Genomic DNA, 13,009 nt, shown 5'->3' with positions numbered 1-13,009 from the left:
CAGGGAATACGAGTTATTAGGGAGTGACAATATCTATCAGCAGCTAAGGCTAGCACAATCGTCAATAAAATACAGAATGGAGACCTCTGAAAACGATGAGAACAGACTTTACAGCAACAAGTGCAAGAACAGTTTCAAAACAGGATGTTTTCTGCACAGGACTCATCATCATTTGACCGGTCACATTAATTATGGATAGGTAAAGATGCTGCTTAGAGTTCACCTCGGCAATGCAATCAAGCTAAGATGATGGGAACACCCTCATTACAGTTCCAGTTAGCAGTACAAAGGAGCTGTCACAGGCCAAAGAAATGTATATTTAGAAATAATAAGAGTCAGCAAATCTGCATCTATTTATTTTTAATTTAGCCCATATTAACATATTCTGGCTAAAGATTAATGCAATTCCCTTTGCTCAGTGTTTATTATTTTCTATCTGCCTTGAAATGGAAACTGTCTTGACTAACACACACATGCAGAAAGAAAAATCCTGAAAGGCTGAGGAACTGGCTTGAGAAACAAACTTGATCTTTCCTATGCCAGTTACTAGAAAAATTAATTGCAGAGTGAAATTCAAAAAACACTAAACTTCTATATGATTTATATATGTATATAAATACATACATATAAGCCCTATACAACTACACAATGCAATAAGCATCCACTATCTGGCTCTGAGGTGTGCCAGTTTTCCAGTTTTCCCAACAGTCTGCACACAGAGAAGAAGCTGAGATCATTTTTCCAGAAGGCTGTATTTCTAGAATTGGTATTTATATATATTTTCTTAATATACATATACATATATATTATCCCAAGAAGAGTTCAGACACCTCAGGTAAAGATATATCAGAAAATCTCTCCTAAAACCTTTGCTTTTCAGTCATCATGCCCATGCAAAGCCTGTGTGACCAAAACCATATGCTCTTGTCTGCTCCAACAAATACTGGTAGCGTCAACTCAGACACAAGAACAAGGTAAAATTAGAGAAATCCCAATGTGCAGGTTTCATTGCATGACTTCATCTTGGATGAAATCAATAACAGCTTTTGCACTTGTGCTGTTAAAACTATTTTCTCCTTGTATCTTCAACAAAAATCAAACTCCAAACAGTGAACAAATGTCAATGATTTGAAACAGGTTAACAACCGATCAAGAACTACATTCACCTCTTCATTATCACTGATGTGAAAAAAATGTTTATCCACTTTCTGTTTGTTGCAATCTGCATTAGTTGTGGCACATACTTGGCAAGCAGAAAGCCAGCCATCACTGTGGTGTCCGACATGGGCAAGCTGTATTGATTTTCCCCAGTCTGGGAGATGATTCAAACTTAACAAAATTAGGTTTTGGTCTTCGGCTCTTTGGTGGTGAAGATACAATCTTACCATAGAATGTCCTAAGCATAACTTTGGAGACATACCTCAGAAGTTTGATTAAAGGCTGCTTCCTACAGATGGCAATTTACCATTATTATACAAGAAATTCTGGTGTCAGTACTACATTACTACTGTCTGAACACCAGCCCCGTTCCCCTTGCCTTTTGCTCTTGCTATGCTTAGTAGGATTTTAACCAGTTTTGAATTATTTATTACATTACTATATCTGGGAATACATCAGTGTTCCAGATCGTGATACCTTTGTTTCACCTTAAGTATTATTTTAGCTTACAAGCTAGCCCTCAGGACTTCAACTGGATGTCTTGAAGGATAAGTTAATATTCACCATCAATAAAGACATAATAACACAGCCTTTCATGTTCAGTATGCAGAAGATCGATCTGAAAAGTTACAAAGGTACTTCTTTTTCCAAGAGCTGCCTTGATTGGAAGCAAAACGAGTACGGAGCAAAGGCTCCCCAGCTTTCAATACAGAAAGTTCAATCACTGCCCTTTGCTACCCTCCTTACTGCATACGGGACTCCTGGATTGTATGAAGATTTCATCTCCACCATAAAATGTAAATCAGCTCCCAGATCTCTCTCCTCAACCTGGGATATACTTCTGCACACTCAGTATCACTGAGCTGAATTATATAATGTCAACATAAAACACGATTAATGGCTATAAAACTAAGCCACAATTAAAGGAATGGAAGCGCTGCTGTTCCTATTACTGAAAACTAGATCATATGCATCTATTACTACTAAACAGCAAAACCCTGATCGGAAAGAAGACAGGGGAAAAGTATTTCTCTCTCTCATTTCCCTGATGTTATGATTGCTTAAATCAATATTATCACAGTATCCCCCAAGCTGAGTCAAAAAGGTTCATGCAATTACTTTACATAACCAACTTCAAATTAAATTACATAAAAGGTCATTTTTCCCATAACAGTCTCATTTGCATTTTGTCCTAGAAATGTGTTTCCTCCTATCAATTACAGAAAGAAAAAAAAAAACACCAAGCCCTGGTTATGTACTCAGGCCTGTTACTTAATAGTTGAAAAGTGACTTTTCTGATAGAGAAGGATAAAAATTAAAAGCAAAATGCTTAAGATAGAAAGTACAACACACAATTCAGATCCACACCAATGTAGGCAGTGGTGGTATCATATTTGGGTTCTGTTTTGGCTTCTGTTTCTCCCCAGTGGATTTTGAAGTCACAAATAACATGTATACCAAGAAGGCTGAGGCAGAAAACATAGCTGTATATTATTAGAGGTTTTGATTTCTTTTGAAATTGAGATGAGCTTTGTTCCACCCAAAAGTGGTCATAGAAAAATACAGACAACATTGTCAGCATATGCAATCCCTAAACATTCAGAATACAGAAGTATGTCTGTCTCAGAGCGGGTGGCGACCATTCGTAGAACAGATTGCTAGAGCATATAGAAAGGAAACCTCTACTATTATGAAGTACAAACTTCTGACAAACCAATAAAAGTTCACGACTTCACCTGGCATAGAGAAGAAAGTCAACTATGCTATCTGTCGACACAATTTTTGTAATCCAGTCGCTTTGTAAAATGGAGACAAAGATTCAGTTCTAGCATGAAGAGCGTACATAGACGTAACAGCAACTATCCTCTCTCTTTTAACAGTAACACAGCCAGAGAAGCAGCATTCCCTCATCCAACTAATAACAATTTAAATGATACCGTAAGTCCCAATTCACCTAAAGGTACTTTTATGGAATCACTGAGGCTGAAAGGGATCTTGGGAGGTCTCAAGTCCAAGCACTGTCCATCTGTCTCCTGACTGTGCACTCTCAACATCAGATTCAGACCAGGTTGCTCAGAGGTTTGTGCAATCAAGTCTTGAAAATCTCCAAGGATGGAGATTCCACAATTTCTCTGGGCGAGTCATCCCAATGCTTAATTATCCCTAAAGTGAATTTTTGCTTCCTTATATCCAGGTGGAACCTCCCACACTTCAATTTATGACCACTGACTCTCTCTCTACTGCTGTGCAGCTCACTGAAGAGCCCAGCTCTACCATCTCAGGAAGCCCCTCAGAGATACTGGAAGGCTCCCATTAGGTTCACCCTTAGCTTTCTTGTTTCTAGTCTAAATAAACCTGATTCTCCCAGCCTCTCATCAGTCTCTTCATGGCTCTCTACTAAACTCAGGTTTATTGACATTTTTCATATACATGTGAGAGGGGTAAAACTGGACAAAATATTCCAAAGGTGGTTTAATGAGTTATGAGTAAAGTGGAATAATCATTTCCTCCTATCCATGTATTTATGACAAACACAACATATCTAGAGCCAATACACCCTTATGGGAGAGAGAAAGAACCTCTTTTTTTTTTTTGTCTGTATTATAATCAGGCAACAAAGGGATGTCCACCAGAAATTCTGCTCTTCCTCTCCACCAAATGAGATAAACACACAACAAGATGGGAAGATAAAGGGCTCTCCCTTTTGTTCCCTGTTTTCTGGTATGGGTTCTGCAATAATCTCTTGGAAAATTCCCCCATTTCCCACTTGCATGGGATGTCTTTCCCATAGAGACTGACAAAGTATTTGAGACATCATTCAATAACCAGGAAGAGTTGACCATTAAAAAAAAATAAAATCTCAATCATCAAAATTAACCAGGAAAAGAGATTTTAACTGTGAAACAGAGTGAACCACAAAGAATGATCCCATGCATAGTGTAATAAGGTAAGGATCCATAGGTTTAATTTAATCTTTGTCAAAGACTCCTCTCCGATCTCTGAATATAGAAACACTCTCTGAGCCTATAAAATAGGGATACTAGATAGTATATTCCTTTTCCACCAGAAAGGTGAGGAAGTACAGATGTATTCCTGTCTGCTTGGGAGCTGTAAAAGGACAGCTTGTTTGACAGTACTCTAGTAGTATGGACTACTCCTGTGTGCTTGGCAAACATTTTCATTCTCTAAGCAAAGTGCTTGGAGGTCACACTAAGACAGACATAGCTGTGTCATGCCTAACCCAATCGATGTTGCTGTACACACAGTCAGATCTGCAATTCCTCCCAAAACATACATGGGTGCACAAAGCAATAACCCACGCCAGCTGACCTACCAGCCAGCCAGCATTCTGGACAGCAGCTGTCTTCCCACACTAATCATACCCCGAGCAAGGCTAGTTTCAGCACAGCAACATTTTTAAATTACTTGAAATAAACTTGTTCTTGTTAATGAGTGTTTATTTAAAGAAGGAAAAAACAAACAAACAAACAAAAAAAACAGTTAAGCCCTAACATTAAAATAACTAAGTTTTCCAGTTCTAGATGTAATTTGAAGTGGACATCACAAAAGTTAACTTTTAGAGTTGAAGAAAAATGCACTGAAGGGAATGGGCCAGTCCTCATGCAGTCAAGAGAAAGAAAACAACTGACATTCATTACTTAACATCAAGTGTAGACCTACAGTGGCAACTGTGTAGTTTAGAATTTAAACACACTGGATTGTGCTCAGGCATTAATATAGCATGGATCTTCACTGATTTTTTTTTTTTAATTAATTTTAAGTTTTCCAAATTTAAAACGTTTCAGGTACGGATTTCTGCTGTGATCAGCAGCACAAACTTCTAGGTATTTCCAAATCCACTTTGGCTATGCTTTGTTCTAATTTTTCAGATTATTCCATATCTTTTTTTTTTTTTTTTTTTTTTTAAAGCTATGGGGTTTTTTTTGTCTCCCTTTTTAAAAATAAACAATATTATGATATATGAAGCTACTTAATTTTCAATTTTTTGTAGCAAAAATTACCCTGGGTATTTATATAAAAAGGTTGGTGAAGTGAATACAGGACTTGCATTGTATAAGCTAATTTTCCTTTGTTTCTCCTGCTGAGTTTCTACGCATCATCTTCCCACCACTCTAGCTTGCCTTCAACAATTTCCATTAGAGTCTCTACATCTGCAGAAATATTTTTCAATAGGTACTTAAGAAACTATCCTCTAATTCAAATGACTGATAATTTTTCAAGCCAGAGGGGTCTGATCCAGTGTGAACTACATCATTAAAAGGGCTCTCAATTACTTCAGTGAGGTTTGAATCGGTATTCTTGAATGCGTGTTCTTGATTTGAAATAGAAATTTTTTGTAAATAAAATGCAGAAATCATTATTATCATTACGAATGCTAATGTATGCCTGTATTTGATGCACAGAAGGAGAGGATTGAGACTTTTCATTCTGCATGAACAAAGTCTAATCATTTCACAACATTCATTAGTTCCTTTGGGGAACTGTCATGTTATCTCTTTGCTTGTTTTCTCGTGTCTCCAGCAAAAGCTTATCTTTAAGAATCTGTTAATACAGATTTATTTTTTTAATTCAAGATTGCAACATTAATCAGTCATTTGCATGAGTACGTGCACACAAATGTATGCATATACAGTTCAAGTCAAATGACCCCAAACAAATTTGTCATCCTGAAACTTGTGGATCAACAAGTAATTAACTGATTATATGTAGGTTAACATTGCAATATAAACTTTTAAAAAAAAAAAAAAAAAAAGAATAAAAGAACAACAGATAAGTGTTCCTTCCCAGTGTCACAAATACAGAGCAAACAAATTGCATCAGCAAAATATGTCCCATCTTCTAAGAAGTGACCAAGGACCCCAGACGCATTAGCACAAGTAAGGGCAGAATGGTTTCTGTTTTCATCGTTCCCAGTTGCATGCCAGGTGAGTCCGCCTTTTCACAACATGGTATAAACCTACCCAATAGTTTGCAACCTTTCCTTTCTCCTCCATTCCCTTCTCCCAATTCTAGCCTGTCAGTCACTCTGTATATCTGCCTAAGTATACCAGACTCCTCCATGAGCTAAGTCAACCCAATAACTCTCAAAAAACTACTGCAACAAAGGCAGCAACAATAAAAATGCAGTGTTCTGGTGGTTTAGGGAACTGAATCCACTCAGGAAAAGGACTGAAAAGTCCCAGAACCATCAAAGAGATGGGACATGGGATTCCATATAAAAGTGTCAGGGCAGGGAAGGGAGACAGACCTGCTAATCAGCAGCAGTGAGCCTTCATAGCAGATCAGAGTACCCTCAAGTCTATGATGGATGAAAGCCAGCTCAGTTACCTGAAGATTAAGTACCTTAGCAAAGAAGACAAAGAACATTTGAGCTTCAACCATCCCAAGCTTACTGCCACCCAAGGTGACTAACTCTTACTCCTTTGCCTCAGTCAGGAGCCAAGAACAAGCTGGATGCATTAATCCCACTTGTAGGACTGTATCAAATAAAGCTGCCAACTACACGATGATATAAAGTACTTCTGTAGGTGAGTACTCTTTGCACCAAACTCACACACTGAGTCCTGGGGTACAAAAAATCTGTTCTGCTCTTAATGACATTATATTTCATGAGGTGCCAGTCATTTCTGGTGACTCCAAGTGGCAGCATTGTCTCCAAGTGGGACCAGGATTTTGCCACATTGGGTTAATAATGAATGGGGGATGAAGGAATCTCCGCAAGATTCATAAAAACACCCTAGAAAGATGAGCTATAAACACTGGAACTTTTATATATATTTATATATATATGTTTTTTATTTATTATTTTTTTAAATAAGGAAGAGCTTCTGCCTCATGAATGTCAGCTGAGGTGTAAAGCCTGTAGAAAGACCGAGTCTCTGGCCACAGGGGTCAAGAAGGAATCTACAGAAGACTGGCTGAGAGAGAAGACAACCTTTAAAATTTTGATCCTTGTGAAAGGAAACCAATCTATTCATTTACTTACATTCCTCTACCAACTGTTGTTATACACTTCTACAACTTGTCATTTGGGATGTTGTAAAGAAATATTTGTATTTGTGTTCATGTTAACCTAGCTTATGAGCGACAATAATTTCAGGCAATGCCCACTACTGTGCATAATAAGTATTAAGACCAGCTTACTGGAATACTCTAACAGAATGCCTACATTCTGCACACAATGCTGCAGTGAACACAAAGGGTGCCAAAAGGTGCTTCTGAAGATACTGCACAGACCAACTGGAGAAGCAATAGTGGTGGGTAAAGAGAAATCTCATCTCCAGTTAACAGTAGGAGCACTGTCTGTAATGAAGCACAGCAGCATGGTAGAGTTGAACTGATGTTTATTTTACATATTTCATATCACCTACAAATTGTTTTGCTTGACTTTGGTTGTATTTCATTTACTATTTTGTTACTAGAAATATATATTTTGTCTTGTTCAAAGTGAAGAAAGTAACTGTTTCAATCACATGTTATTAAAAAACTGTGTATACAGGATACATACAAGAACTGTAAAGACTGATTTGAGAACATGACAATCTATAAATATAAAAGGAATAATAACCAGAAACAAACACCTCTCAAGAAAGAAAAAAAAAAAAAAAAGAAACGTAAGAAGCATTCCAAAGAGGAACAAACCTTTAAATCCATCGGGATAGACTTCAGGAAGAAATTTAGTGCTGATGTCTCCTCGGACAAAGCGTGGATGGATGATCACTTCTCGCAGTAAAGAAATATTGTGAGTCACACCTGAAAACAAAACACCAATACAAAAATCAGGTGAAATTATTAATCGAATTACAGTAGGAAACAACTTCTAAAAATACATGCTCTCATTTATATAAAATATTTGTTTACAACTTAGAGACCATAGTACTGATGTAATCAAAGCAAATTTACCAGTTTTCTCCACTCCTGCTTCAAGATACCCTCCTTAAACACTCAGGTTAATTATGAAGTAATTAAGAGAAAGAATTTTCACCTCGCCAAGCCTGGTTCAAACACCTAGTTAAGTCAATGACAGCATGCACAACCAAGAGACTTTTGGTCATCTCACTGAAATGACAGATGTGTCATGACCATGCATATCAGCACAATTCCAACAAATCCCAGCCTATCTTGTTAACCTGCCACCTTACATACATGCACTGCTGTGGAATATATATGTCACAGTAATTCCTCAGTCATGGTAACGAGAGATGGTAAGAAGTTTTATCACAAATATATATATATGTACACATAATTTATATATATACACGCTATACATAGTAGTAGTAAATGTGTGCGTATATATACACTATATCACTATACAGATTTTGTAGAGTTTTCATAATTTCTATGTCATAAAAGATTCCCGTGGAACATATAAAACAAAGAAACCTATTGGTTACTCTCAACTGCAAGTTAAGCTGTTTGGATTTTTTTTCCCCTATTGAAACAGATATCACTAACACAAAGACACTAGCAGTACAGTGACCGTGAATTGCTGGGGCAACAGAAGGAGATTCTTTTATGCTTCTACTTCTTTTCCCTTTGTGTTTTTCCAGTTTAGAAGTATGAATAACATTCTTGTTATTTTATGTGCAGATCAGTTCAAACTGTTTTAAAGCTTTTTCCCCCTACAGTCTGCTGCTGGTGTGAATTTTCAAGCTCTCTGTGTGGCCATTACTGAAACCACTTTCAACACATGGAATGAGACTCAGCCTCATTGAATCATGAAGTCATAGCTTTAAAGACTAGTTCATGAGCCATTAAAGAAGCACATTACGCAACCAGTTCAATGATGACAAGATGAAAATTTGACCATTTGATTAAAAGAGCTTCCTTGCTGCTTCTGACCCAGACAGTCATTCATGGACCTTGATTTCATAAACACAGAATCAAACTCACTTTGCATGTCCACTAAAATATACTTATATATATAATTTATTTATTTTTAAATACCAAATGACTATAACTTGAAAAAAAAAGTCCTTCTTTGGTTGCTACAAAATAGAACTAGTAATGCATGAATGTATTGATCCCTTTCCCCAAATTTTTCCATTTGCATGGAAAGTTGAAGTATCAGAGATTTTCATCTATTAAGTACAGCTTTGGGATTGTAATTAGAAGACAAAAGAGGGGCTCTTCAATGCTCCCTGACTTTGACTGAATGCAGGGTTTAAACGCATTACAATGTGTAACCAGATCATCTCATGTTTTTCTTTCCTAAACAGCTATAAGATCCCCAGTGAGATGATGGCTGATGACAGATGACAGAGAGCTTGGTGTCTCAACTGACTGCCCCAGAAGACCTGACATCAAAAAAACACCGAGTATCTTAATTATTTTCAAATCATTTGTACCAGAAAAATCAGAAACTTCTGAAATGTTTTAAAACTCTAAAATTCCCTTTTTGAGTTCAAAAGAGCAGACAAACCTAGGTGTCTGGGAAGCAATATAATGTGTTCTACGCATGTAAATTACAATTTTAATATGCAGTTTCCATATAAAGTATCATAAAAGACTATCGATCCCCATAATCTGTATATGAATAATGACTGCATGGTTGATCTACTTTTCAAAACAGAGTTACTATCCTTTGTGGTGTCCCTAATCGTATGCTCAAAAAAAATTAATAATAATAATAATGCACCAGTGTAATCCTTCAGAAGTCTAGAAGTTTTAGATTTACAATTTAGCATGACCTCTGTCAAAGTTCATAAGGTCTCCATCTGTGTGCGAGTAACTGCTAGGCTACAGAAATATGGACCCCTACAGCAGCTCGCTCCTGACTACCTGCTGCTTCCAAAACACTGGCCAGACATTAGCCCCACACTCTCACAGGATCAAACGGAGGCTAACAGGCAGTGCTTATTTCATGCAAAGTTACACACTAAACTGAAGTATATTATATTTATGTTGCAGCGGTTTTCAGGGGATTTTTCTTTTTCTTGTCCGGGTCTGCAGTCTGCCAAGAACAAAATCACATTTGTTAACCTGACAAGCCATGACATTTCCAACAAACAAAATCCAAAACCATATCAATTTATTTCCCCTCCAGAAAACAAAATTTCACTTCAGCATCATTCTTTTACACCGTTAAGACTGATGCAGAACTGCAGTTGCAGTTATATTCTTCGTCTCTCTAAGTCAAAATATAATAAAAAATAATCAATGTTCCTTGTGCCTCTTTTCTTTTCTTTCACTCAGCTGTGTTCTTCATACTACATTACATCAGCAGAAGCTCAGTTTAGGATGTACCTCATGGATTTCAATTTTGACACACTATTTTCCAGAACACACTTGTAAAAGAGAGAGGACTAACACAACTTCTGGAGATCTAATGAAATAAGAAATGTATATATTTTTAAATCTTATATATAAACATATATGTAATCCTGATGTTCAATTAGCTTTCTAGTTAAACTGTAGTTATTGCCTAATGAACACATGAACATATTAAATATTCACATCTTTCAACAGGACTGATTAGTAAGCACTGTTTTGAAGAAGTCCTCATTAAAAAAATAAAATATTCGGAAGAAATTCCTTCACATACTGTCTCTTATCTTGTACACTCTCTGGTTATCTACCTTAAAATCTTGGTAAATTTACCTGATTTTTTAATCAACTTACAAAATGCTGCCTAGCCCCTCTCCTGGGTTCCAAAAAACAGAAAGATGAAAAAGACAATAAAATTAGTTTTATAGAAAACACAAGTTTTATAGCAGGTTTATGAACAGACTATTATTTTTACTCACTAAAAGTCTGTACAAACCTGGAATGCTAAGGCACAAAACCACAAGCCATGTTTTCACTATAAATATTTACTGACACTAAACATATTCAGCGTTGATTAGCCTTTTTACAGCATTAAGCTTCTGTCATCTTGACATTTGCAAACACAAATCTGCATTTATCCATGTAAACTTAATTGGAGTCCTACATGCCTCTCTGTAGATAAGCAGTTGAATAGACTTAACTTGCTGATAATTCCCAATTGTGCTGAGTGGAACAGAACGAACTGCATACTTTCTGATTGCAAAAACTATGCATAGAGTACTGTACTAGAGGTTTCTCTTTAACAAAAATAGCAAAGAAATTATCACCTATCATTTTAAATACTGAATAAGAATAAATGCTATGAAGTTTAGAGGCATTCCTATCAATTTCTTTAACAAAAAAATAGTGCTAACCTGTGCCGTGTTTTGAAAAACTTATTATGCTTCTATTTAAAACAATGTGCACATCTGTGGTAATGCTCAATTATGAAAAAACACTTTGAACATAAACTTTTCAAAGTTCACAATTACCACTCAGCTAGCCTCCATGTTTGTAATTCCAAAAGTTGTCATAATATTCCCTAAATCCTTCAACACTCAACTGTTTAGTTGCCTTTCAAAGCCTGTGTTTTGTTTTACTTCAGAGAAGTCTGAATGTGCATACAAAGTCAACTCTCAAAAGCAAAAAGAAAGGCTTATTTTTATTAGTATTTTTATTATTTTAATACACAAATGTCCACATAAAATTCTCATACAAGATCAGTGCACCACTGACTCTTGGAGTTGAATATGTATTTCAAGTAAAATGATAACTCATCCTGGTATTAAAGTCTTGAGCTCACAAAACTCATAGAGCAGGATAAAGAAGGAAAATAAGAAAAAAAAAAGAAAAAAAAAAAAACAGATTACATAATGGTAGTATCCTACTGAAAAAATATTAGTTCAAACTAAATTTTGTACTGCGTAGACTTCTGAAAATCTTAAGATTAAGAGGAAGATGATGGCCACCTTGCCATCACCCTCTCCTTGGCCAGCCCTTTACTCCAAAGAAGAGGAATGGACCGCCAGGACAACCCTATATCTAAGGGGTTTAACTAGAAGTAACAGTACATGCCTTTTATTGTCTCAATGTGTCACACTGATTTTCTTGTAACTTTTCACTTCCGCAGATTCCCTGACACAAAAAAAATGCAAACTATTCTTTCTCTCTTCTCCTGCATCAATAACATCACATTCCTTTTTCACCTGATCAGTCTGTACTTTGATTGTCCTTTCCTCTACCTCCCACGTATAGCAGTAGACAATAAACATTCCTAAACTGCATGCCATAACGCTCCCCTGACAAACCACCATTCCCACTCCTTCCCCTGGAACTGGTTTAAGATAAAAGGGATGGGACAAACAGGAGGAGAATCTTCCCTCATGCCAGCATCTGTACTCTATGCTGACGTTACCAAGCACTCTGCAATGGTCTCTTCTAGCGCTTGGGAGCTGCTATCCATTAGTTGCCTTCCCTTCTCTGGTTTCAGTTTCCACAGTGACCCGCTTGGGAGCCAGCTGATCTCTGCTGCAAAGGGTCAGAGAACACACTGAATCTTGCGGAGCTCCCAAACCTCTCCGCCTCTGCTATGCAAAGGGGAAAATCCACAGGTCAGTCGTGGAATCCCTTTCAGCTCTTCTGTAAAGTGCAAGCAGAAAAATGAGGCTTTCCTTTTTTAAGAACAAACAGGCACTTTGCAGGAAAGTTGGTTTACATACAAAGATTTTTCACAACCCCAGTGAGCTCACTAGCACACCAGCATGAGATTAGAATACAAAATAACATGCAATTTGCATCACTGCCATCGAGAAGTATCTTTTAGGTAATATATAAAATATAATCATTCAGTAATTTATAACAAACAGTTTTTTGGATTTCATTGAAGTTTACTGCACAGTATTCTTTTTTTTCCTCCTAGTTAGTGTGTATACAGCTGGAAAAAACTCACACAACAGTTTCTGCTGCACTGTTCTTTCAGGTCTCAGTTCATATCACGGGGTTCACTTCTATATTCCCATTCTCC

At 36.8% G+C, this 13,009-nt stretch overlaps 1 protein-coding gene across 1 annotated transcript in view; it reads right to left on the bottom strand.

The window, feature by feature from the left end:
* PCCA (propionyl-CoA carboxylase subunit alpha) overlaps positions 1 to 13,009 on the bottom strand; it is a 284,602-nt gene that overhangs the window by 138,235 nt on the left and 133,358 nt on the right. Inside the window, exon 17 of the mRNA XM_082774792.1 lies at positions 7,822 to 7,932. Within this exon, the coding sequence (XP_082630918.1) occupies positions 7,822 to 7,932 (111 nt within the window). The remainder of the gene's footprint in view (positions 1 to 7,821; positions 7,933 to 13,009) is intronic.

Source organism: Aythya marila (assembly GCF_965140915.1).
Source record: "Aythya marila genome assembly, chromosome: 1".
NCBI classification, from domain to species: domain Eukaryota; kingdom Metazoa; phylum Chordata; class Aves; order Anseriformes; family Anatidae; genus Aythya; species Aythya marila.
The sequence above is the reverse complement of the archived record's forward strand: the minus strand, read 5'-3'. Positions and strand labels throughout refer to the sequence as shown.